Source organism: Chiloscyllium plagiosum, unplaced genomic scaffold (assembly GCF_037043375.1).
Source record: "Chiloscyllium plagiosum isolate Xiang-an unplaced genomic scaffold, Cpla_swu_hap1 HiC_scaffold_22, whole genome shotgun sequence".
In the NCBI taxonomy this organism is placed as follows: Eukaryota; Metazoa; Chordata; class Chondrichthyes; order Orectolobiformes; family Hemiscylliidae; genus Chiloscyllium; species Chiloscyllium plagiosum.
Genome location: NW_028270160.1, coordinates 48,035,565 through 48,062,649, shown reverse-complemented (window position 1 = coordinate 48,062,649; position 27,085 = coordinate 48,035,565). Strand labels below are relative to the sequence as shown.

Here is a 27,085-nt window from a genome sequence, read left to right as displayed (position 1 = left end):
GAGCGAGAGAGCGAGAGAGCGAGAGATCGAGAGCGAGAGATCGAGAGAGAGAGATCGAGAGAGAGAGAGATCGAGAGAGAGAGATCGAGAGAGAGAGATCGAGAGAGAGAGATCGAGAGAGAGAGATCGAGAGTGATCGAGAGAGATCGAGAGTGATCGAGAGAGAGTGATCGAGAGAGAGAGAGAGATCAAGAGAGAGAGAGAGATCAAGAGAGAGAGAGAGATCAAGAGAGAGAGAGCGAGAGATCGAGAGCGAGAGATCGAGAGCGAGAGATCGAGAGCGAGAGATCGAGAGCGAGAGATCGAGAGCGAGAGATCGAGAGCGAGAGATCGAGAGCGAGAGATCGAGAGCGAGAGAGCGAGAGATAGAGATCGAGAGCGAGAGATCGAGAGAGAGAGATCGAGAGCGACAGATCGAGAGAGAGAGATCGAGAGAGAGAGATCGAGAGTGATCGAGAGAGAGTGATCGAGAGAGAGTGATCGAGAGAGAGTGATCGAGAGAGAGTGATCGAGAGAGAGTGATCGAGAGAGAGTGATCGAGAGAGAGAGAGTGATCGAGAGAGAGAGAGTGATCGAGAGAGAGAGAGAGATCAAGAGAGAGAGAGAGATCAAGAGAGAGAGAGAGATCAAGAGAGAGCGAGAGATCGAGAGCGAGAGATCGAGAGCGAGAGATCGAGAGCGAGAGATCGAGAGATCGAGAGCGAGAGATCGAGAGCGAGAGATCGAGAGAGAGAGATCGAGAGAGAGAGATCGAGAGAGAGAGAGATCGAGAGAGAGAGATCGAGAGTGATAGAGAGAGAGAGAGAGAGAGTGATCGAGAGAGAGAGAGAGAGAGAGTGATCGAGAGAGAGAGAGTGATCGAGAGAGAGAGAGATCGAGAGAGAGAGAGAGAGATCAAGAGAGAGAGAGAGATCAAGAGAGAGAGAGAGATCAAGAGAGAGAGAGAGATCAAGAGAGAGAGAGAGAGAGAGAGAGAGAGAGATCGAGAGAGTTCGAGAACGAGAGTGATCGAGAGAGATCGAGATCGAGAGAGAGATCAAGAGAGAGAGATCGAAGAAGAGAGAAAGATCGAGAGAGAGATCGATAGATCTCAGAAATGGGATGTAGGTACTACACCATGTATTCAGCTGCTCCAACTTAAACTTCAGCATCTTTAGAGTTTGTCAGAGGTCCTTTCTCCATTATAAATATTAATACATGCAGACAGATATTTCTCCCAAGCAAAAGGAACGGTAGATTAAAGTACAAAAGACTTCAGTGGTAACATTAAATGAAATCCATTTACCTCATAGTTGTTTTTTCTTATTACTATTGTCCCATCTTCCTCTTCATCCTCATCCTCATCCTCCTCCTCCTCCTCCTCCTCCTGTTTATTTGCATGAGTTGTGTCAGTATCTCCTTCCTCCACTTCAGCAACATCCTCCAAAGTAGCATCCCAAGACATAGTTTGCCTTTTTTCAAACGACAAGGATTCACTTTCAGCATTGTTGATTATCAACGAAAGATCCCTAGCTGATCGCTTTGGAACCAAGAGTGCAGGATGAAGCCTTAAACTATTGAGAAGAACCTAAAATAAAAATAAGAGTTAAATAAGATAGTGTTCAATTTTGAGTCAGAGGCAAAAATAATTTTTGCAGGTTAACAGCAAAAGATATTGAAACAATTTACTAATTGTCAACATTTCAAATGACAAACTGGAAAATCGCATCCTTTCAATTATCCATATTACAAAAATATTGACTACATAAATCAAAACTAAAGAAGCGGAGTTAGTTTTGTCCTTTAAAATTACTATATTTCACAAAAAAAATCCAATGTACATTCGTATGCAATGCAAAGTTTAAGCAAAATTGTGAATTCAATAATTCAAAACAAGGAAATCAAAACAAAGATAACAAAGAGAATTTATTCAAAAAGCTGAAATGAACTCAATTAACCTTTAAAGAGCTTTCTTTAGACTATTGGTTTGGATGGATGCAAAACCTAGACTTTAACCAACTGGTCACCCCATCCATAAAGACCTTTGAAATGAGAGTTTGGAATAAAGGTCAACTGAACACAAAAAGTAGACAGCAGAATATTACAAAAAAAACTGGTCAACAAAACTTTGATTATACTTGCTCCAGAGCCCTGAAGAAATGGCAATAAATGAATATCTGAATACTTCAGACATCTTACAAGAGATTTGATTAAAACATTCTTTTAGTAATTTAGTTCTCCCATCCACAGAATGAAAAAAACATTTTTCAAATCTCCCAAGTCTTAACTTAAAATCTATGCCCCCTAGTTATCAACCATGATATGCTCATTAGTCTTATACAACTCCTTCAGGTTCCTTCAACCTTCACTAATCCAAGGAAAAAGAACTTATTTGATCTTTCCTCATAGCTCAGACCGTCCAATCCAGGAAGTATCTTGGTTAATCTCCTCTACAGCCTCTCAGATGTAATCACATCTTCTCAAAATGGAGACAATGAGGTTGCTGATTCTGAGATTGGGATCCTGAGTTTTATATCATCGTAGTTTCTGTAACTGCAGCTGTGATAGATTGAGAAATGTCACTGAAATGAATGACAGTGAATAGATAATGGCAAACAAAGACCAAACGGGTGAACTACAAGAATTGTTATTCCTAGTCTGGCACAAAATTGGAAGAGACTAGTGGCCAATCCATTGCTGTAGAAGGGAAATTATATAAAATTAGATGCAAAAAAAAACAAAATTGGTAAGAAAAAACAACAGACCCAAGGATTGGGAACACTTAAGAAGTCAGCAAAGAAGAACCAAGGCATTGATTAAAATGGGGAAGACAAAAAAAAAGTAAGAGTAAACTTGCAAGGAACATAAGAACTGACTGTCAAAAGTTCCTATAGACATGCAAGGACAAAAGGACTGGTGAAAACTCATGTAGATCCCTTACTGCTGTCGGGAATGAGAGAAATTATAATGGGACAGGCCAAGTGAGTCGATAAAATGCACTGCAGGTGCAGTATAATGTGGATAAATATGAGGCTATCCATTTTGGTAGCAAAAATAGGAAGGCAGATTATTATTTGAATGGCTATAAATGGAGAAGGAAATGTTCATCAAGACTTGGGTATCCTTATGCACCAGTCACTGAAAGCAAGCACACAGTTGCAGCAGGCAGTAAAGAAGGCAAACTCAATGCTGACCTTCAAAGCCAGAAGGTTGGAGCACAGAAACAAGGATCTCTTAACAAAATCATACAGGGCATTGTTAAGGCCACACCTGGTGGTATCATGCGCAGTTTTGGTCACCTTACCGGAGGAAGGATGTTTTGCTATAGAGGGAGTTTTACAAAATTGGTTCCTGGATGGTAGGACTGATGTCTGAGAAGAGACGGAGTTGAATTGGTTAGGGTAGTATTCACTGGAGTTCATAAAAATGTGGGGCAGGGAAGCAGACTGTTGTATAAACCTATAGAAATTCTAACAGGTGATGGTGGTGAAGAATCATAGTGTGGCAACTAGAACTGCACACAGTACTCCAGTTTTCACCTAACCAGCATTTTGCACAGTTCTAGCATGGCCTCCCCGCTCTTACACTTTGTACCTTACCATGCAAGTATTCTGTACACCTTAACAGCCTTATCTATCTGCTCTACTACTTTCAGGGATCTGTGTACATGCACATCAGGATCCATTGGACCTTCAGTACTTTCCAGGGTCCTACAACTCATTATGTAATCCTTTGCTTTGTCAGCCTTCCCCAGGGCACTACCTCACTTTCTGGCTTGAATGCCATTTGCCACTGCTCTGCCCACCTGACCAGTCCATTGATAATCTGTAGTTTTATGGCTATCCTCCTCACTAATTTACCACCCTCAAACATCTTGATTATAGCCCTTACATTCATATTCAAATCATTCATGTACACCACAAATATCAAGAACCCCAGCACCAAGGCCATAGAGGGCCAATAGAAAAGATGTCCAGGCATAGAAACATCCTTCAGACCACAAATCTCTGCTTTCTGCCTCCCAGCAAATTTTAAAACCTATTTGCGAACTTGCCTTAGATATCATGGGCTTTTACTTTCTTGACTAGTCTGCCATAACGGACCTCAAAGCCTTGCTAAAGTTCATGTAAATCCCAAATAAAGTGCCTTCATCAACACTCATTACTACCAATTCAAAAAGTTCAATCAAATTTGTCAAACATGTTCTTCTCTTCAATCCATGCTTGCCATCCCACAATGGACCAACTTCACAAGTGCAGATATAGTCAGTTCTCCAGAATTCTGTGATAAGTTCAGTGAGGTTAGACCGACCAGCCTTTCTTTCCATATCTATCCTTCCCTACTTTATTTAAATCCATGGGATGACATTGGCAGTCCTTTGGCATTTCGAGGCCGGAGTGGGATTGCACATGACAGCCAGGACACTGGCTATCTCTTTGGTTGCTTCCCTCAATAGCTTTGGATACACCTCATCAGGAATTCTAGGTTTATCAACATTTAATGCTGCTAAACCTTCTACTACCTAATCTATTTATTAGCTATGGCATCATACTTCCATACTCTGAATTGTACTCTCACTTCATCTATCTTATTCTTCAGGCCCGTTGCTAAACTCATTTCTTTAACTTCTCTCAAGTTTCCTCTACTTTCTAGGTTTACTAATATTGTAAAATTCTAAGCTCAGCTTCTTACACCTCTGATCTACTTGTTAATATCCCACCACCACTTTAATTTACTTTAAATCCATCCCAACAGTACTAGCAAACCTTCCACAAGGGTACTAGTCCCACTCTTGTTCAGATCAGTCTAATTCATTTTGAAATTTCTCATTTCTAAATGTTCTTCCATTCTCCTTTAGTAAGAATCCTTTAATTTTCTTACCACTTACATTAAATTATCACATTTATATTTTTAGACACTTGTTTCTGATTTCAATTCAGAGGAAAATAGGTTTCCTCTAACTTCCAATTAATCAACCCATTCACTAAAGGAAATAGCTTCTTCTTACTGACTCAGTCAAAACCCTCATATCTCGTACTTACACATTAGATAACTAGATGATGAAAATTCCTAAACCTACATGATTAATTTACACTGAAGAATATGCCAAAAACATTGGGAGTGTAAAATGGTGACCAACTGTCCATTTAAGCAAGTAAAATTTCTAATTTGCTATTACTTGTTGTCAAAAGTTCTGATGCTCAAGTCTTGCCCAGGATAATGCTGGAACTTGAAGTTTTCTCTCTCAAAACCCTTAGAAAAGAAACTGGTCAATTTCAGAGAATTTAAATAGGTTTTTGAAGGCCTACAGTGAAGTGGCAAAATTGTGACAGGGAACATTAAGGGATTGACTACAACTACAAACTTAAAAAGTTATGAGAATGAAACAACCAAAACAGCACTCAAATATACCCAAGTTTGTTGTCATAATCCACTTCTTATGGTTCAGCAATAGAACAAAAGAAAAAAGTAACCAGAAGGATTTGCCAGGTTTCACTTAAACTTTACATTGCTGTAAATCTCCTGAAACCATGGTTATCTGTCAGTTAGGTAAAACAAAGAACTGCAGATGCAGGAAATCGGAAACAAAAAAAATTGCTGGAGAAACTCAGCAGGTTTGACAGCATCTGTGGAGATAAAGCAGGGACAATGAGAGTCTTCTTCAGAAGGCTCTGAAGCTATTTCCATTCTCTATCAATCAGTTGGGCAAGGGTATAGTTATGTATTAGAAGGCACAAATTTTAATCCGTTCCGATAACTAACATACCTTTTGTGCCATTGCAGAAAACTTCAATACATTAAGTGTCTCATCATACATTGAAGCACATTGATTGATATTAACAATCATACAAACTTTTCCTCTCCCACAGAAATACCCCTGGAAGTAGCGAGTAAGCTTACTTTCCCGAAATGGAACATGATTGTGCGTCCTATGAGTCACAAGAGAAAAGAAAAATTTACAGAAACATGGAGTTTATCATACATAATTTTCAGCATCCATTGTGCTATTTAATTTTCTGTATTCCTTCTTTCAGATCTCACGGTCAATCAGAACATAGGAACAAGACAAGAGAACAATCCCTCACTTAATTGTTGTAAAATTAAAAATTGCAAAACATTAACTTTTCCCTCTTAAGCAGTACAAATAGCTGAAAGGATTTTGAAAAACACAAGTTGAGCCTTTAAAATCTAATACAGTTCCAAAATAGGATTTGCCAAAAAAAATCTGTAGTTTATAGGCAACAGAAAGTGAAAGTGAAAATTAACCAGAATCAATAGTGGTAACTATTTAGCTAGCTTTTAATTCCAATTATTTTTGTTATTAACTTCAGAATTTCACAATCTACTACAGTAGGATTTGAACACTTACTCCCAGAACACTAACCTAGGTTTCTGGATTACTACTATGATACTGCCGCAGGGTAGTTGGTCTCCTGTAATATTGTTGAAAGCAAATTGGAAGATTTGATATTTTGTAATAATAGATTTCATTTAAAAGATTATATGCAACAGGAATTTACAACAGCCGATCAAATTATTCAATATTCAAAAATTTTCCTGGTGTTTTAACATGTGAATTCCCTAATTCTTTAAACGTGGTACAGTTCCTGTAAAGTTGAGATTACACAGCAAGATCTTTGAAGGGGCCACTGCAAATTGAGGCGATTAGGAAGCACAGGATATCCATTCTTATGAAGCAGGAAAACAAGGAAGTCATGTGAAAGCTTTCCAAATCTAGAATTACATCTCAGGTTGGGTATAGTGTACTATTCTGACTGCTATAATGTATTGGGGATGCCAAGAAGCAGGGGAGGGGAGCAAAGAGTCTTCTTACTTTGAAATTTGATTATGTCTCAAAGCATTGATGCATTTTCCAAGTATTAGCAAAGAAGTGTTAATGTTTCCAGCCTCTTTCAATCTTTCCCCATCATTCTTTGTTTTTGTATTCCTCTCTGATCCCGCAAGGTCACAAAGAGACAACCTGTAAAATAAGAAGTTACATCACATGAAAGTAAAGTTGCAATGGTAACATTGTTTTAAACTATGTTTTAAACCTGAACTTTTCAGAGGGGCTGTAAGATGAGACATTTTGGAATCACTGGTTCTGAGGCAGCAATGGTTGCTGTGGACTAAAAAGTTAAGAAATGCAGGGTATCTTTAAATGCATTAAATTTCAATACTACATGAGACAGCCAAATTTATGGAGGTCATATAAACTGTAGTTGAACATTCCCATAGCGGACTTCAAAGCTGTGATCAATACAGATCCCACAGATTTCTCAATAGCGCACCCAAATCTAAGTTACATTTGGGTCACCAAATCTATCTCCCTCTTAAGGAATGTCAGTCACTTTCTTTCAAAGTAGAATCATCATTAGCCAACAGCAGCTCTATGCCAAAAGTTTCACAAGTACAATTCTCAGCCAAAAGGCACATTGGCCCTTATTTGCTCTCAGAATCATCCTTACTGATGTTCTTTTCCAGTTCATCTGACCCAATTCTAAATCATCCCCACTGCTTTACAAGCTTCTCACCTGCACCATGATTAAGCACTGCTACTCAATCTTTTATCATGGCCCTACACTGGCCTCGATTCTTGAGGTTACTTACTAGTCTTTTTTTTTGATAGACAATTAACATGACTAAGTGGTCACTGTCTCAAAGTTTCTTGGAGAGAAATGTCTGCTAAGATGTATAGCTTTGTTATATACAGCATATATAATTCAGTGCAGTGAGCTTTTCAAAAAACATTCCCATTGGAATAATTTCAATTAAAACATTATTACAAGCTACAAAGAAAGTTCTTTAGGTATGCTACTTACTCAGTGACTCTGGTAACATGAGGTACACCATCTAAGACATGCAAAATTCTTATTGAAAAAGTACAATGGCTGTGGAACAAACATTTCAGAGAAGTTTTAAATTTAATTCAGTTATTGGTTCAAAGCATAGATTTACTCAGTAATATAGTTTGAATTTAAGTAAAATTGTTTATTTAGAACGGTTACTATGCCAGTCTCGCATGGATGGGTAAAATACCTTCTACTTGAAAGATTGTTGATTTTTGTGGAAGCAATGCTTTGCTGTTTTCTGCCTTGTTTTAATATTTTATATGCCTCTTCTGCATTTGAAACTTGAATCCACCTCAGATCTAAAATAAAGCTCAAACAACTAAATTTGTATAGAGCAATGCTAATGTGCTAAAAAAGCTCTTCACAGAACAAAAAATATGAAAAAAAACATGACGTTGAACACATATCAGCACTAAATAACCAACAGCCCGGCCTAAGGTGGTTTTCAGGAATGTCAAAAGAAGAAAAGCAAGGGTGTGTGCATGTATATTTGGATACACACAATACAAAGTTGGAGTTCAACTGGATGTTTATTAGCGTAGTAAAGTCTCAAGGTAACAAAATATGATGAGAGCTTCAGCAAAGAGAGTCCTAGTAAAGAAATAAGTGAGCAATGTTATGAGATGGAAATATGCTATCCTAGTGTAAACCTGCATATATGGTTGAAAGCACATCTGAAAATTAACTACAACACCAAGGGTTTAAACAGTCAGACCACCACCACTAGAATTGGTGGAAAGGGAATAGAGGTTTGAGTTTGCACACAGGGACAAAGACATTGATTAAATAAAGATTGAAATCCAAGGAAAATGTCTGGCCACCCAACACTGGATATTAGAGAATCTGCTTGTTTGCCCCTAAGCACCCCACCATCTGATTTAGAAATATTTTTTTTAAAAATAGCTATTTATTCACTGTTGAGGAGTCAAAGTCCTGGAATTCCTTCCCCAAGGGCAATAGGGGCCTAGCTACAGCATATGGACTGCAGGAGGTCAAAAAGGTAACTGACCACACCTTCTCACAGACACTAAATTCTGGTTAGTCAGCCACAATCATGTCTCACAAGCAAATAAAAAACTAATCATTTAAAACTACAAAATGATATGCCCTTCAAATAATGTGGAAAACAACATATCATTCAAGTTACATAACTCTTCATTATCTTATACTTTTAAGTCATGTGTTTAGTTTAACAATCTTTTAAACTTGACATTCATAGTGCAATTTGAGGGGCAGATGTGTGACATGGAAGTACAACTGCTCAGTGATTAGCACTGCTGCCTCACAGCACCAGAGTCCCAGGTTCAATTCCAGCCTCGGGGGACTGTCTGCGCGGAGTTTGCACATTCTTCCCATGTCTGCATGGGTTTTCTCCGGGTGCTCTGGTTTCCTCCCACAGTTGAAAGATGTGCAGGTTAAGTGAATTGGCCATGCTAAATTGCCCATAATGCTAGGTGTATTAGTCAAAGAGAAATGGGTCTGGATGGGTTACTCTTTGGAGGGTCGGTATGGACTGGTTGGGCTGAAAGGCCTGTTTTCGCACTGTAGGGAATCTGAACTAATCTAATCTAAACTGGGTGTCATTAGCATATACATGGATAGGGGATTTTGTGGTGCAGTGGTGTTTCTACTTTGGAAGCTGCTCCAGAGGTGTGTAATAACATCTCTGAACAGTTTGATTAGAAAATGTGAAAATACGAAGGTGGTTAGCATGTAAAATGATAAATAGGAGGTACGCAAAAAAAAAGCTCTTGGGGAGTCACTAGGGGTAACTAGTCGGGGGGTGTACACACTCTGTGAAGAGCATTAGTGGTGAGAGACTGACATCACACAGTTATATGAATAATAATGGAATTAAATAGTTTTGCTCAGTAGTGGAGAGACATTGGAGATGTTGGTGTGATCGACTGCAACATGATTTCAGACACGTCATTTTAAACTTTAAGGTACACTAATTATTTTTTGACCAGTATGTCTTTGACAATGATATTCAAATAAATGTTTGGGTAGAGAGTTGATTAAAGTGATTCAGACATGGTGTTCTATGAAAAATTGGCATGAATTTGAGAGGCAGATATGAGAGAACTTAATAGAAAAAGGAGATTGTAAATGATATGGGTATTTATAAGCCCAAGAAAGATCACTTGTTTTTAGGCAAGTCAACCACTTAAACAATGTCATTTAACAAGACAAAAGGAACTCAGAGGTCATGCAAGATAGAAGAAACACTAGAGAGAAATTCAGAGCTAAAGCAGCCAGAAAGAGTTGAGAATTTATGAAGAGACTGTACAGAATAATAACATAAACTGCTCAGAGTGACTAGAAAATAAGGCTTAAAATAGGTTAAAAATTACAAGCAAATGCTAATCCTTCAGAATAATTTTTACAAAATGAGATAAGCTGTTGAACAATTGTTGAATTACCTTTTACGTAAGTGTTGCCTTTTGCATCTTGTGCAAATCGAAGTACTTGTCTTTTCTGACATTTATATGGTACCAGATCAAGTAAATCATAAAGAGTTTCATTATATATTTCACAAAATGAAACCCAGACAGAAAATCTAATCCTTTCTGGTATATCAACAGCAACTGGTTCAGCAAAATCTCCTAAAGTAGTAAGCGACTTTAGTGAACTTCCTGCTTTAAAACAAATAAAAATGCATGATTAAATGAACACTTCACTTCAAAAGAGCATAATACCAATTTCTAAATAGAATCTTGAGCCCAAATTATTCACTGTTGATTTATTCTGTAAACTTCTCTATTCACACTTCAAATTCAACATTTCTGAAGTAAGTTACTCTAGGAGCATAGTACATTCTAGGAGCAAATCATAATTCCATTAAATTTTAAGATAGTTATGGATAAAGATAAGACTGATCCTTGTTGAAAGAGCAAAATGGGTGGTTTGGGCTGGTGGGGGAAAAAGGCAAACTACAACTGTATCAGACAGGAACTAGAGAAATTAGATTGGGAGCTGATGTTTGAGGAAAAATCCACATCTAACATGCAGGCCCCTTAAAAAAGGTTATTTTCAGAATTCAGGACCAGCATGTTCTCGTGAGGATAAAAGATAAGGATTTGGCAACACCTGATGACAACAGAGATGTTGAAAGGTACATCAAAAACAAAAGCAGCAGCAGCATATGCAAGATTTAGGAAACTGAAAGGACTTCCAGGAATATAAAGGAAACAGAATCAGCGTTGAAAGGATGAATACTGGAATCTCTTATCTGCAATATATAAAATGGTTTAGATGAAAGTGTAGGTGGTCTGATTAGGAAGTATACAGGTGAAACAAAAGTTGGTGGAGTTGCTGATAGTGAGGATGGTTATCAAGGGATTATAGACCAGTTGGGCAGAGAAACAGCAGATGGAATATAATCCAGACAAATAAGGTCATGCATCCAGAGATGACAAATGCAAGATCAAAGTATATACTAAATGGCCGGACCCTTGGCGATCAGCCCACTAAAAGTGGCAACAAGGTGGTATAGGCAACATATAAAAATTGGCAAGTCATGATAAGATTTTAGTTAGGCCATATTTGGAGGAGTGTGTGCAGTTCTAGTCACCGCACTATCGGAAGGAAATTATGGAGAGGATGCAAAAGAAGTTTACCAGGGTATTGTCTGGCTTAGAGTGTAGTATCTAAAAGAAGAGGTTGGATAAACTTGGATTGTTTTCACCAGTGTTGAAGACTGAGGGGTGACCAGATAGAAGTCTATAAAATAGTGAAAGGCATGGATAAGGTGAGTAGTCACAGTCTTTTCCCAGGGTGGAAATGTCAAATATCAGTGGACATAGATGTGAGAGGAAAGAGAATAATAGGTGTCTGGAATGCATTACAGGGAAGGTGGTAAAAGCCGATGATAGCAATCTTCAAGAGGCATTTAGATAGACATGTTAACCGGCAGGGAATAGTGGGATACGGACCATTTTCAGGCAGACAGAATAAGTTTACCTTGGCATCATATTTGGCACAGACAAGGTGTGACAAAGGGCCCAGTCCTATATTGTACTGTTCTGTGTAGTACTCTTACAATAATGTTTCTTTTAATATTTTTCAAATGTCTTTCAAATCATGATTGATAAGTCGTTTACCTCTAAAAATAGTTCTAATGGAAGAAGAAAACAACTAACATGGTAGACAGAAAGGACAATCAATTAAAATTTACTAAATGAACTTCTGAAGGCATTTGCTATAGTAGCAAAGACTTTAGCAATGACAATATACAAATGGAGTTCCAGTTGGAGATAGTTTACTGTTGATAATTTATTGTTCCTACTTTTTGGCTGGTAACCCAAACTGAATACACTCTGGTTGGGTGACAGGTCATGATATTCACAAATATGTTAGTAATAGTTGCATATTCAAGTTTGAAAATTAGAAAGCAAAGAAAATTGTGGGAATCGAAGCAGAATGTTACAAAGAAATAGAAAATAGATTACATAAGTCATCAAGAGTGCAGATGGAATTCAATGTGTACGATTTAGGTCATCCATCTAAAGTCTATTCTCCTTAGAATTTGTTCACCATCAAGAGGTGAGGAATTGTGAAGTAAACAAGACTTGGGTAATTAGCTTTTATTGATTTTAGTATAGCTGATCTGCTGAACCAACAGATGTTAACTGAAAACAAATGGAATTTTAATTTCAGAGAAATTAAATGTCGAAGCTCCCCAGATAGTATATATAGAAAGGGTATATGATCTGAGAGAAGATGCACTGGATTTACCAGAGTAGTAGTATTATAGAAGATATTGAATTGCCTACTGTTGTTTCTTTTTGCATATGTTGCATAAAATTTTATTTGATAGGGTACATGGAAAAGGGTTTTTGCCTGATAGTCCTTTGCTTTGGATTCCTGCTATCATCAAGTTACAGTTAGGCTACTCTCAGAACCGAAAATCAGGAAGATTTATCTTATTATGTAAAGCAGAGTAGAAAGCTGGAATTCACTCAAAACAGATACAATTGTCACAATGGGAATTATCACAACAGAGATGTAGATGTTTGTTTGTCAATAGCAACCTGTGATATGGAGAACATTAACATATTTCATTTGATTATCTAATCATTCCTGGAATGAACAGACTATCTGACAAATTAAAGTTAACATATTTTTGGAGATGACACGAATTTTATTGAGTGATGCAGCAGGGTGAACAGCCAAATGTCTATACCAGCTGCTACAATCCAATTGCAAATTAGCAAGATTTATCCCTCCCTCTTTGCTCAGGTTAGCAGAATTTGATTGCTGATGAGTTATGATAGGAATTTCAGGTATCATTTGTTTGACTGACTATCATTGTGGCTCAATATTATAATTTCAAGCTTCTTTTCGGTCCTTGGTGTTAAGCCATTTCTTTAAATAAAATAAGAAATATCAATACAATTCCATAATTTGTTGTCCTCATAATTCAAAGACACTGGAATACAAGATAATAATTTTTGTCAAGCAGATATCAAAAGCTTGAAACATTAGTGTTTTTTCTACTAATTAAATTTTACACTTGTTGGTTCAGAACACTTTCTTTAAAAGAAACTGATCAAGACTGTCAACTATATAAAGCGAGGTAATTAATAGGAGTTAAAAATTGATGTGGCAAACAAGTTAAAATGTCGAATTACAATTTTTAAAATGGAACCAGAAATTACTGGAAGTTCTCAGGTCAGGAAGCACCTCTGGAAAGGAACATATGGTTTGTTAATGATGCTTCATTTTGTTTTTATTTCAAATTTCTAGCATTTGGATTCTTACGCTTTTGTTTTCAGCTTTCTTAAAGTATTGTTAAATTAATCACACAATACATATTTTAGGAGGACTGATACCCATTTGAATTCTAATCAAAAATGTGCAGGATCACATTATGGTTGAAAATACTATAACCGAAAAGTCATATTCCAAAACAACTCTTGAAACAATGCTGAAAGTTGCTCCCTTACACTTACAGTCTAAGAAAATAACTCCAGACAATGTTAACTCATGATTAGAGTTTGAAACCTAGAATAGTGTCCCAGTGTACTAATAAAACATTAATTTATACAAAGCTTTACGCACATTTGTTGAACCTACCTTCTGAAGAATCTAGTGAATTAAGCTGACTACTCCCATTGCATGAATCACTCTGTAGGGGATTAAAAAAAAGCAATTTAAATCTTGACATTTTAAGTGGTCTAAATGTACTATTTCTACTTAAAATTCGAAAAAAGTGACCTTCTACTATGACCATGGTTATATACAATTCAAAGCATTTTAATTGCAGATTTGAGTAAATACTGTCAGTTCTTCTATAATGTAATGGTTGCATTCTTGTGCAACCCCATGTTAAACAAAAACAAAAAAAAAAATTGCATTTTAGAAACAGTGTTTAAAGTGCTGGCGAAGTAATTGCATTACAGCCAACACACATTTTAATAGTGTTTTAGAAACAACCACCCCAATTTGTCAATCGCATTACAGCGAATTTGTATTGACGAAACACAAATGACAGCAGAACAACCTGTATGCTCATATTAACCACATCCATAAATTAAAAAGGTAAAATTGATAACCAAGATAACTCCCTTGTCAAGCTTCAGATGTTAGTTATAAGCATAACCAAAGAAAAAAAAGCTTCTTTCAAAAAAAAAATTAACTCTTTGCATATGCTTTAATCACACTTCTGAGCCAAGTGGGACTTGAACTTGGACTTTGTGTCCCAGAGGTAGGAACACCACCAGTGCACCATAACATCCCTAACAATGGTGATAGAATAGTAATATAATATTATCAGCCCAACAAGTTGGAGGCAGACCAACACTTACAGGAAACAAAGTTGAATTGTACATTAAAAACAAATCTATAAAGAACTGTATGAAGGCCCAGATATTTATAGAGGGCAATGAGAGGTTGCAAGAATATTTTGGTTTCAAAATTCAAATACAGTAAGAGAGGTGATGAATATGCTTAATACGCTCATTGTGTTTTGTAACTTGAAGTCAGCCAAGATGTGAAGTAATCAATATAACAACAAAAAAATACAATTTTAAAAAAGATATAATTCTAAAAGGAGGTGAGGAATCAAGAGTGACCTGTAGATATCTACACAAGGTCAAAAAGGTGACAAAACAGGTTGAGAGCAGTTAATAAACCATCTGACTGGATCAGAGGCTTATAAAACAGAGGTAGAGTACAAAAGCAAACCATAGTAAATGGATATAAAATAAACACTGGTTTGTCCACAAGTAAGCAGTGTATCCAGTTCTGGATGCTGCACTTTCGGAAGAACATGAAGGCACTGGAGAGGAGACGCAGAAAAGATCCACAAGAATGCTACCTGGGATGAGGAACTTCAGTTACATTAATAGATTAATGACATTTATTCTTGAAGAGATTTGATAGCAACATTTAAAATCACAAATTTGGACAGAGAGAAACAGGTGTACCTGCTCCTATTGGTGGAAAGGTCAAGCATCAATGGAGGCCAATGCAAGGTGAATAGTCAAAGAACAAAGAATGTTAAAAATTTAATTGCATTACTTGACAGTATGCTAGAGGGAGATTCAATTATGGTTTTCAAGAGAGATTTGGATCATTATTTGACGAGGAAAACCTGCAAGGCTACAACAGACAAAGAGGGCAAGTACTCTCTATACTTTAACCATTCTGTTACTATCTTTTAAAAAAATTAGAATTTGGATTACTATTTAGTGTTACCCATAATCGTTTTTACAAACAAATTTAAATTGAAGTCAATAAGTATGTTAGGTCAAATTAAAGATTTCGCATTTTAAACAACAACTGCTCACTTGTAAATGCACTGGTTTACCTCTCTAAACAGTTGAAGAAGTGATTTTTTGAAAGCTTCCTCCTCTTTCACTTGCATTTCTGTTAATCTACCGAGGTCTGTGCATCTCTGTGGTTTGATATTAATATTTTTACAAATCTTTCCTTCAATACTCTTGAATAGAACACTCAATGACCGTGGCACGATCCCCATATCATGATCTGGTCCTATGACAAAAAAAGAATCAGGCAGTATCAACTTTTAATAGAATTTTTTCTCCCCTTCAACAAGTTCTCATTTGAACAAGAAGAAAACAAACCTTGAAATGTGTACGTTTTTCCTGCATTGGTAACACCATAAGTAAAAACTAAAGCATTTTGGCCATTCAGAACTTCCTTAATAAGTGGTTTTACTGCTCCAAACACTTCTTCCTGCTTGGTTTCTGGACCATATACCTAAAATTGAAATAATAGATTAAAAAATATAAACATATTTATGTCAATTTACACAAGGAGGAAAGGGTTTGCACTTAGGTCAGTACCCAAAACAATTGCACAAAAGTGCTGATGTAAAGCAATATTGCTACAGTAGGAAAACAGCAAACATTTGGCTTAAGAGGCAAGCTTTCAAGAGGGCAGGTTTAAGACAGCAGAAAATATGGCTGCAAAGATGAGAAGAGAAAAGAAGAATGGTACACACAATGCCAAACTTGGAAGGTAGCAGAATTTGGAGAATGTGAGGCTGGAGGTTACAGCTGAAAAGTGGCCTGACCTAAGAAAGGGAGTTAAAAGCAATTGTGGGAATTTAACAAAAACATTGGAAGTTTGCAGTCAATGGTTCAGTTAGTCAGAAGATGGTTAGTAAACGTAAACTGCAGTCATTTCGGATACAGTCAGAATTTTGGCAGAGTTCAAGTTATACATAGAAGATGATAAAGTGCTCCAATTCCTTAACTAAACAAATAAACAAACGTGGACAAGATGTTCAGCAATGTCATCAGAATGGGGGAATGAGAATACAAAAGTGATGGTTACAATATCGTATCGGCAGTTAAATGTTGAGAGAGCAAGATGTATTAAGAGCAAGACACAATAAAGGGACAGGAGGGAGTTACAGTACTAGCACCTGGGCAAAATTAGTTTTGGTGGGCAAAAAGATAGAAGCAGTTATACAGAGGTGGGTGAATATAAATCTTCAAACTTCACAAAAGATAAATGCCTGAACTCTGAAAATTGTTCAAAACTAGACTCCATGGGATACTATCACGGAATCGTTATTATACAGAAAAAAAAAAGTTGTTCAACCAGTGAATCCAGCTCTGAATGGCACTCAAGTCACAATGTCATTCTCTTACAATTTACCAAAATAAGTTATCTGAAGCACTTTCTAATGCCTAGATTAAAATTGCTTCCGCCATTCTATGTTCATTCTTCTAGGCAGTAAATTCCCCTCCCTAATCACTCGTTTGAAAAAAAGATTTCTCCTCATGGCATTTACTTCCTTGTACATTATGCAACATGGTGGCATTATGGTATCAGGAAACTTTGTCTAGGAATGGACTGAAGGTTTACAAGTTTGGAATCCCTGCATTGCAACTGAACATTCCCGGACGCTACTGGCACCTCCTAGTACAACCTCAGCAACTCCTGTTTTGGTGGTTAGAGGACAAGGAAAGCTGTGGCTTTGTGATTGATGACTCTAAACATCCTCAGGAAATTAGTCTCTCTTTCTGTGTCCTTCAGCCTGAATTTGTCATGCCAGACAAATGTGTCGGAGAGAAATCATGAAAAGCAATATGCTATCCTTTTTGTTTGCCATTCTTCCATATTGTTAGAGCAGCAGATTGCTCAATATTTAAAAAAAAACAAATATTCATCAGTGAAAGCCTCTCTGGAAAAAGAGAAGTATTTATTTGTCCTGGTGTTCATAGAGTTGAAGCGCTTACTGATTGATTTAGTTCAAAGTGGAAGAGACGCAGTGGTCAAAGGAAGTGTAGTGATAGACAGCCCCAGATGTTGAGAAGGCCATAAAAGAATGCAAACTTCCTTCCAGAAACATGGCCCAAAGAAAAGAAGAATGCTATGCCTGTCCCATCACTTGCAATGGTCCAAAAACGTTCTGCCTTGTCACCTAAAAATGGCACAAAACTAAAGAAAACCAGATAGCAAGAAAAAAAAAAGTGAAAAGCCCTAAGCAATGCTTAAAAGTTGCAAATGAGGCAAGCCAAATTGAGCGAGATGATTAAATATATGTTTTAGGCATAGAATCTTTGTCCTTTCACTGTTCCTAGTGTGAAATAATTTCAATTGTCATCCCAGAAATTGTTACAGGCCTTGATCAATCTAAACAGATCATACAAAAGTGGAGCAAGGTTTACCTGAACGCCAACAGACTTTTACATCATAAACTTGGAGTGGCCTGTTTACCTACTCCTGAAATTTAAGGCGTCTGCCTGCTCTATATTCCTAATATTTAGAATTAGCAGACATACGTTTTCACTGGAAGACTTCAAAGATAATTTGTCAGTGTCAACCAAGCAGACGGATTTTTTTTTATAATATACAAAGTCAATGAAGCCTAACAACCAACCAATTAATAAATAACCCATTGTGGACAGTGTGACACCAAGATGGGCAAATATCCTATCAATACAGCATCGATGGAAACTATTTACAGTAGCAGTGGAGTACATGCAGTATGAACCCAGAATTAGGACCTGGATTGAGACCCTGCTTTATTCAGGATCATTCGAACAGTTATAGCACAACAAGAGGTAACTTGGTCACTTGACACATGTCTGTGTCAGCTCTCCGATAGACCAATTCAGCTAGTTACGTTGCCTCACCCGTTCCTATATCCCTGGACTCAATGGGTCAAATGGCATGCTTCCACACTACAGGGATTTTACGATTCTACTTTGCCTCTGTGCTCACTCACTAATTTTCCTCAATCTTTGAATAAAAAAAAGGAAAGATTTTGTTCCATTGACTTTGTCCACATGCCTCAGGATTATTTGGGGATCTTTTCAACCAAGGCAGACAGTACCAACTTCCTCAAATCCTCATTTGAAATTGGAACTATTTTCATAAGTTTCCTCTGCATTCTCATCAATACATTTACATCCATGATAAGGTGTGGCACCCAGGACTGTACACAATACTCCATGAGGCCTAACTAGTGTCATATAAAAGTTCAGCATAATTCTTTGTCCTATTCACTATGCACATATAAAACTAGTATGCAGTGTCTTCAGTTTTACTAACTGTTCACTCTACCAACTTTAGTGACTTATGCACATAAACCAGAATGTTCTGCTCTTCGCACCATTTATTCTATAGTACACCTTCATGTTCCCTCTACCAAAAATGTATCACGCTACATGTCTCTGCATTTAACATCATCTGCCACTTATTGGCCCACTCAAATCATCTGGTCAATACCTTTTTGTACTCTTACACCACCTTGCTGAGTTAACAGTGCTTCCAAGGTTTTGAATCATCTGCAAACTTGGAACATGTCCACTGCACACCAAGATCTAGATCATTAAGTATACAATCAGGAAAATCAAAGCTCCCAAAACTGATCCATAACAAACTACCACAAAGCTTCAAGTCAGAAAATTAACCATTAGCAATGAGAGTGTTCTATCCCTCAGTCAATTTTGTGTTCAAGTCTTTTAAATATTTAATTTACTCAGATATTGTAGCAAATTGTGTGAATTAATTTGGCAGCTTTTAATCATACTTCAATTGCATTGATCCCCCTAGACAGGAAGGATAATAAACAGTAACTTTGATTAACCAAAGTAGTTTTATTGGTTTTCTACCAAATGTAAGTTAAAACTGTCACAAAGTGTAATAAAGGCTACTCATCCAAGCTTAAAAACACACACTCAAACATGATTATATTTAACTTGCAATGGACACCACATTATATTGGTCACTTACATGTGTAAATGAAAAGCATTGAGCGAATTGGCTAATTCCTCGATCGCTGCATCTGGAACCCAAGGAAATTCGCGGTGGCTTCAGGATCACACTAGTTGAGTTTTCTATCGATACACAGTTCTAAAAGGAGCACATGTTTGACAGATCAGCATAATTTTTAACAAAATCAATCTACGTTAAAAATTCTGCTCCCAAAGTAATTTAGATAACTAGCCTGAGATTCATTTTGTGCAACTTCAGCTTCCGTAAAAGGTCTGATACGAAGATGAACACACATATGATTCTTTGAACCCAAATATTTTTGTTGAACAGCCTGTCAAAAACAAATAGTTCAACAAATCAACACAAACTCCATATATTTTCAAACTCTACAGGTGAAGGGAAAAAATGCACAGATCAGCATTTTGATCTAGTAAAGATGAAGGAGTAGCAGCAGCAATTCACATCCAAGTCAGGACATGCGCAATTCAATTGGAAGTGCACTTATTCTTTTATTGAGCAGGATTTAATCACAATCTTGAATATGAATAGTAGGAGGTAGAGTTGGAGATCTTGTGATGCAATAGGTAGTGTTCCTGCCTCTGAACCAGAGGCACCAGGTTCAATTTCACTCAAAAGGATTAATTACGAAGAAAGGAGTGTTTATAAAATAGCCAAATGTATTGAGTTTAAACATGTAAATATTTCTAAAGCATGCCAATAGCATGTGAAAAGAGTAGGGGACTTTTCTGGACAGCCAGTCTCTAACATCCCTTCTACAACTCCAGAGACAAAAAAAATGAAAGATGTTTATATTTCTACAGCAACTGACTCTTCAATTGGTGGGTCTGACTAGCACCATCAAAACAGGATTCAATCTCTTGGTTGGCTGGGGTGGATACCCGATGTTTAAATGCAAATCAACCAAATGCAAAAGAGACATACTTGATTTCCTACAAGCGTCATATGAAGTCCAGATAAATTAATTGCCACACTAGGCCAAGCTCAAATGACAATAGACAATAGACGCAGGAGGAGGCCATTCTGCCCTTTGATCCTGCACCACCATTCAATATGATCATGGCTGATCATCCATAATCAATATCCTGTTCCTGCCTTATCTCTATAACCCGTGAGAGCTCTATCCAACTCTTTCTTAAATGAATCCAGAGACTGGGCCTCCACTGGCCTCTGGGGCAGAGCATTCCACACAGCCACCACTCTCTGGGTGAAGAAGTTTCTCCTCATCTCTGTCCTAAATGGTCTACCCCGTATTTTTAAGCTGTGACCTCGGGTTTGGCACTCACCCATCAGCGGAAACATGTTTCCTGCCTCCAGAGTGTCCAATCCTTTAATAATCTTATATGTCTCAATCAGATACCTTTTCAGTCTTCTAAACTCAAGGGTATACAAGCCCAGTCGCTTCAGTCTTTCAGTGTAAGGTAATCCCGCCATTCCAGGAATTGACCTCGTGAACCTACGCTGCACTCCCTCAATAGCCAGAATGTCTTTCCTCACATTTGGAGACCAGAACTGCACACAGTACTCCAGGTGTGGTCCCATCAGGGCCCTGTACAGCTGCAGAAGAAACTCTTTGCTTCTATACTCAATCCTTCTTGTTATGAAGGCCAGCATGCTATTAGCCTTCTTCACTACCTGCTGTACCTGCATGCTTACCTTCATTGACTGGTGTACAAGAATACCCAGATCTCTCTGTACTGCCCCTTTACCCAAATTGATTCCATTTAGGTAGTAATCTGCCTTCCTGTTCTTGTCACCAAAGTGGATAACCATACATTTATCCACATTAAACTGCATCTGACCACTCACCTAACTTGTCCAGGTCACCCTGTAATCTCCTAACATCCTCATCAAATTTCACCCTGCCACCCAGCTTAGTATCATCAGCAAATTTGCTAATGTTATTACTAATACCATCTTCTATATCATTAACATATATTGTAAAATATATGGTAAAATATAAAAAAATGGTGACAGGATCTTGCTGCAAAGAACCAAATTCTATTATGTGTCCCTTGTATTGCTAATCAACCTGTTTGGACAGGTTTTGTGATAAACCTCCAGGTTAAGCAGAACTTGAACTTGGAGCTTCTGGGCCACAGGCAACAACATTATCACTGCCACAAAACCAATCCTTTTAAAATTCCAGTCAATGCTGTTCTGAAATTTAAACCCATGTCTCAAAAGCATGAGGCTGGATCCCTGTATTATCAAACAAATTAAGTTAACAATGTGTCAATGTCTGCCGCCCCCCCCCACTCCCTCCAAATTCTATTACATACGTACATGTGATGTATTTTTGTTTTCTTCCTGGCATAGTTCAACAATCAAATCTTTTCTAATTTCTTGAAAATCCTCTGCAGCAGGTATATCCTGTTCATCATTCACAGCTCCTTGTGGTTGTATAAATGACAATTTAGAGTTTATTATAGGCTCCATTCTGCCAAGAAAAGAAAAGAAAATGTTAGCAAAAAGAAATGCAATTGTATTTATAACTTCAGGGAACTTTCAACTGAAGAAATTGTGAACGAAATGTAAAAAGGTTAGATGCAACGCGCCAAAAGACTACTTTCCACAACTGTTAATCAACATTACAAGAAAAAGGTTGTCTGGTCATTATCACATTCTTGAGTTTAAACTAGCTATTGCATTTCCCAAATGCTGCAAAGTACTCCATTGGCCACAAAATGCTTCACTTCCTTTAAAAACATTTTTGTAATCAACTTGTTCAGAGATGCTATTACATACGTTTGGAGCAGTTGAGACTTGAACATGGATCTCTTAGCCCAGAAGTAGGGACGCTACCAATGCACCACCAGAGGGCCTCCACAAAATGCTTTGAAATGGCTGGTATGAAATGGAAAAAGGCAAGATGTATAATTGCAAGCCTCCATTTATTTATTTGATCTATTGGGGTTTTGAAGTTTCCACCTTCTCAAACTGCGTCCTTGCTAGAAGTGTAACAACACACAGATTAAACCCATCAGTTGTCGCCAAAGAGAGAGCAGCCCTATTGCCTTCTGGGACTACGACAATTTTACCATTACCTTATTGTGCTTACACAATAAACTCACAAATTTAAAATAAAACAAAGAACTTCAGATGCTGGAAATCAAAGAATAACTCAGTAGGTCGGGTAGCATCTAAGGAGAGAAAGTAGAGTTAATCCAGTTTGGATCCAGTGATCTTTCTTCAGAACCGTAAAATACTGTTCAGTTCTAAAGAAGGGTCACTTAATGCTGATTTCTCTCCACAGCCATTTCATTCCTGCTAAGTTTTTCCAACAAGTTTGCAAATGATATTTCAGATTCCACTGACAGCTGGAATAGCATGGGTTCAAGTTCCTTGTGCTTCTGAAGGGTGTCATTACATCTGAACAGGTTGATTAGAAAATGTCATGTGTACTCAAGTATGAGGTACAAGAGAACAGAGAAAATGTATCATATCACCACAAATGGCACTATCTTTAGGTACAAAATACCTAGGTGCAAAATCTTAGTTACAGAAACAAAAATAAAGAAAAGTTAATAATTTCAGCACCACAATCTTCTAAGCATAAAAGAGTAGAAAAAGTAAAGAAATAACGTTAAAATGTCAAACATTACAATCATTTCTTGAGTCAGGGGCCTGCAGATCCTCCAAGCTGGGCTTCCCCAAGAGGGTTCATTCTCTACTCCCCCTTTTAAACTGGGCAAGCTTTCACCTGCGCTGGGTTAAGTTCCACCCAGGCATTCCTGGCTTCACCACACTCAAGGCTTTGGCCCAGACTGCCACTGACCACGAGCCGTCATGGTCGACCACCGCTGCTGCCATCCAGATTTGCCCTGTGCTCCAGCCACTGCCGTGCTTCATTGCTGCCCTGCCTCCGGTTTCACAAATGCTCGAGGTCCACACTGGGCCTACTATCCCTCCCTGCTGGCCTCACTTGAGGTCTGCCATTGATGTCATCAGAGCTCAAGAGGTAAATGAAGAAAAGGACAATAGAAAGAAAACAAGGGAAAGAAAATAAAATCAATTGGAACCCAACTCTGCCACTATCTTGCAGGGGTGAACTAGCATGGGATATGCAGGGTTACAGGGATAGTGTAGGACACTGGTCTGGAAAGTCAGTGCGGACTTGACAGGGTGAACAGCCTGCTTCCATGCTGTAGGAATTCTATGGTTCTGAGAAAAATGAGGAAAGAGAGGAAAAGACCAACCATTGTCACTTACTATAGCCAGGAGAAAGTGAGGACTGCAGATGCTGGAGATCAGAGTTGAAAAGTGTGGTGCTCGAAAAACACAGCACACCAGGCAGCATCCAAGGAGCAGGAGAATCGACATTTCGGGCATGATTTCTGAAGAAGGGCTTATGCCCGAAATGTCGATTCTCCTGCTCCTCGGATGCTGCCTGGCCTGCTGTGTTTATCCAGCACCACACTTACTATAGCCAGCCAGGGTATATAAATCCTGCAGCAAATAACTAATCACCTAAAGTACAACGCTAGAATCTCAGAACAATCGCCAGTTCGCTAGATCAGTACAGCTCCAACAACCATGAAGAAGCTCTGACCACAAGGACAAAACAGCTCACATGAATGGAATCTCATCTGCAACCATTCACTGTATAAGACAGGCTGCAGAAATTCACCAAGGCTTCTTGGAGAGCACCTTCTAAACCTATTATCACTACCATCTGGAAGGACAAGGACAGTAGATACATGGGAATGCAAGATCACTTCCAAATCACTCACCATCCTGACTTTAAATGGGATTGCAATTCGTTCTGTGCTACTGTTTTAAGAACCTGCAACTCCAATTGTCTTACCCAAAACAGTATGGAGTGTGTGTATCTACAGAAAATGGACAAAGCCAGTGAAGCTCATATCCCACAAATAAATTTTGAAAATCCAAACCAGCGTCAGTGTTCCAAATTCTCCAAGCACTCAAGAATCCTAATCAATGGGGTTAGGGAAGGTGCATATAAGACACATGCTGATGTCAAGCTTTTGTCTTCCAAATAGCAAGTCTCCTTATAGCCTGAGTAAAATACCTCATTTTCTGCAGATTAATTTCCCATACATTACTCTGCTGCAACAAATTGAATTCCAATGTCTTAAGCTTGCTGTTCTTAGGTTTTGATTTGACACATGCTAGATTAAGTAGTCTTCCATCCATTTGATTAATAAAACTGCATTCCAACAGACAGAACACAACAAATAGGAAAAAAATCAAAGAGGAACTAGGCCAATAACACAACCTTACTTGACACCTGCTGTAACCTCAAGACAGGTCTCTGATAGACCCATTGCCAAATTCTTTTCAGAAGCCAACTTTACTTCAGCAGAATCTTCTGGAATATCTGACATTTTACAAAGTTGAAGGCTGTTGTCAAGTTGAAAAAGTATTGAGAAGTTGGCATCAGCAATTTTCTTGTAGGTTATGGCTGTGATTACCCTGTCAACTATACCTCTTGATGGCCAAACCTGTTTTCAATAAATGTAATCAATCAAATCGGTCTGTTCAGTTTTGCCGTAATGATTACACCTTCAATGGACAGCTGGAAGACGAACAAATTTTCAGTTGGATTTGTCCAATCAATTGAAGATTGTCACAATCGTGCTGACGCTGACATGACTCAAGACTTCCACTTCACTCCAAATTGGCAAAACCTGATACATATTTTACCGAGTGGACGCTGAAAACGTGGAACTTGCCGCAAGTAATCCATGCAACTCCTTATGAATGGCTTATGCATGAAATGTCAATTCTTCTGCTCCGGATGCTGCCTGACCGGCTGTGCTTTACCAGCACCACACACTTCAACTCTGATCTCCAGCATCTGTAGTCCTCACTTTCTCCATCCAACTAGCAAAGTTGCCGCTTTAGAGGGAAACTAGATGAATACATGGAGAGCACCAAAACAGTGTACAGAAAAAAAGTTTCCAGAACACTAGCACAAGTTGTGCAAAAACTACCCAAGTGCGTATCAAAAGTTTTTCAAGAATGCTGGTCGAGAAATTAACATTAGACAAATGCAGGATATCTCCTGGATCTTGTCCAATTCACAGGATCCTTTACATCTTAATCAAAAAACAGCCATTATAATCATAATATGGATGTGTCGGTGTTGGTCTGGAATGGACAGATTTTTTGTAAAAAAAATCATACATCATCAGGTTATGGTCCAACAGGTGTATTTGAAGGTACAAGCTTTCGGAGCGCTGTTACTTCGTCAGGTAGCTGGTGCGGCAAAATTATAAGGACACAGTATTTATAGTAAATTCTGTATCCCATGATCCTGCCCCACTAGCCACCCGACGAATGTGCGGCGCTCCGAAAGCTTGTACTATCAAAAAAACATGTTGGATTATAACCTGGTGTCGTGTGATTTCTAACATGCTGCGGAGGCAGACCAAATAATGTTGACAGTTTGCAAGAAGAGAGTTCAGAGTATAACGGTATTACGTATTAATTTGTCTGTGTCCAGAGACACCAGTGCACTCTACTCACCGGACAGGAAGAACCTGCTCTACAACGACCGTCAACGCTCTGGTGCAGGATGGCACCTATCACCTCAGTTCAGGAGTGACCGGCCTAAGTTTCGGATATTAACCAGCACTCAGTTACGATACCTTTCAGACAGACAAACACAGGCACCATGACTGGGGCTATGGGGTAAAAAACAATGACTGCAGATGCTGTAAACCAGATTCTGGATTAGAGTGGCGCTGGAAGAACACAGCAGTTCAGGCAGCATCCGAGGAGCAGCGAAATCGATGTTTCGGGCAAAAGCCCTTCATCCCTCTCAGACACACACACATAGATCAGCAGAACTTAGTTGTGATGTCTTTCACACAAATAAACACTAACCTCCCAAACTCGATTATACATCACAGATTGAACCAAGCAGCTCCAATGGTCACCACCGCCGCGCGCGCACTCCGAGACTAACGTTCCTGCCGCGCGCTCTGGTTTTTTTTTAAATCCCACCAATGGCGAGCTGGCAGTCTCTCGGAGCATCACGGGTAGTGGGCGGTGCAGTTGCATAAGGGACTGCGGCACTGGGACATCATTGTGAGTTGACAAAATGGGGAGAAAGTGTTTCTTCCGTATTATTAATTATAAGGATAAGCCAAGCTAATCGGGAAAAAACGCGGGTAGGAGTCAGGGAATGATAGTTTGATGGTCTAGCTTAGCTTGAGTTTGCTTTGATGAAAGGTCGGCGTCTAGAGGCTTTAACCCCGTTTCTGTCTCTTCACAGAGGCTGAACTTCATAGCCGAGTTTTGCCAGCGTTTTCTGTTTTTTGTTTTCTGAGATCATCTTTGATTTAAAGTGGGGCCTAGAGCCGACGGTGGCTTTGAGCGAGGTGCTGTGGGTGTAAACATTAACCTTTCGAGCCGCAGGAAGAGCAAACGTTCCCCCTCACGTTGTGAAAGCATGGCGGTGTTTGTAGATTTAAACATCGTTAACACCACCGACAGAAAGCGATTGCAAAGTCTAATAGAAACAGCGGCGCACCGTGAGTATTGTTTCTTCTTAAATCACGTTGCAC

The 27,085-nt window shown here is 38.4% G+C and overlaps 2 protein-coding genes across 7 annotated transcripts in view; one reads left to right on the top strand and one right to left on the bottom strand.

Annotated features, from left to right (window-relative positions):
- kif20bb (kinesin family member 20Bb) overlaps positions 1-26,481 on the bottom strand; it is a 136,742-nt gene extending 110,261 nt beyond the window's left edge. For 2 of the 4 annotated variants that reach the window (XM_087999027.1, XM_087999023.1), the window contains exons 1-14: positions 26,403-26,446; positions 26,043-26,164; positions 21,837-21,990; positions 19,765-19,863; positions 19,551-19,670; positions 15,923-16,058; positions 15,646-15,830; positions 13,911-13,962; positions 10,256-10,471; positions 8,020-8,131; positions 7,803-7,871; positions 6,815-6,961; positions 5,747-5,909; positions 1,286-1,567 (exon numbers count right to left, since the gene is read on the bottom strand). In XM_087999027.1, coding sequence (XP_087855153.1) covers positions 1,286-1,567; positions 5,747-5,909; positions 6,815-6,961; positions 7,803-7,871; positions 8,020-8,131; positions 10,256-10,471; positions 13,911-13,962; positions 15,646-15,830; positions 15,923-16,058; positions 19,551-19,670; positions 19,765-19,863; positions 21,837-21,989 — 1,734 coding nt within the window. In that variant the 5' untranslated portion in view covers position 21,990; positions 26,043-26,164; positions 26,403-26,446. Of the gene's footprint in view, positions 1-1,285; positions 1,568-5,746; positions 5,910-6,814; positions 6,962-7,802; positions 7,872-8,019; positions 8,132-10,255; positions 10,472-13,910; positions 13,963-15,645; positions 15,831-15,922; positions 16,059-19,550; positions 19,671-19,764; positions 19,864-21,836; positions 21,991-26,042; positions 26,165-26,402 lie in introns of all 4 variants that reach the window. The other 2 variants (XM_087999026.1, XM_087999025.1) reach the window with 2 other exon arrangements.
- Positions 26,482-26,597: 116 nt separating this feature from the next.
- Positions 26,598-27,085, top strand: part of rpp30 (ribonuclease P/MRP 30 subunit) — a 44,562-nt gene continuing 44,074 nt past the window's right edge. For 2 of the 3 annotated variants that reach the window (XM_043712443.2, XM_043712442.2), the window contains exon 1: positions 26,598-27,052. In XM_043712443.2, coding sequence (XP_043568378.1) covers positions 26,971-27,052 — 82 coding nt within the window. In that variant the 5' untranslated portion in view covers positions 26,598-26,970. The remainder of the gene's footprint in view (positions 27,053-27,085) is intronic. The other variant, XM_043712438.2, reaches the window with a different exon arrangement.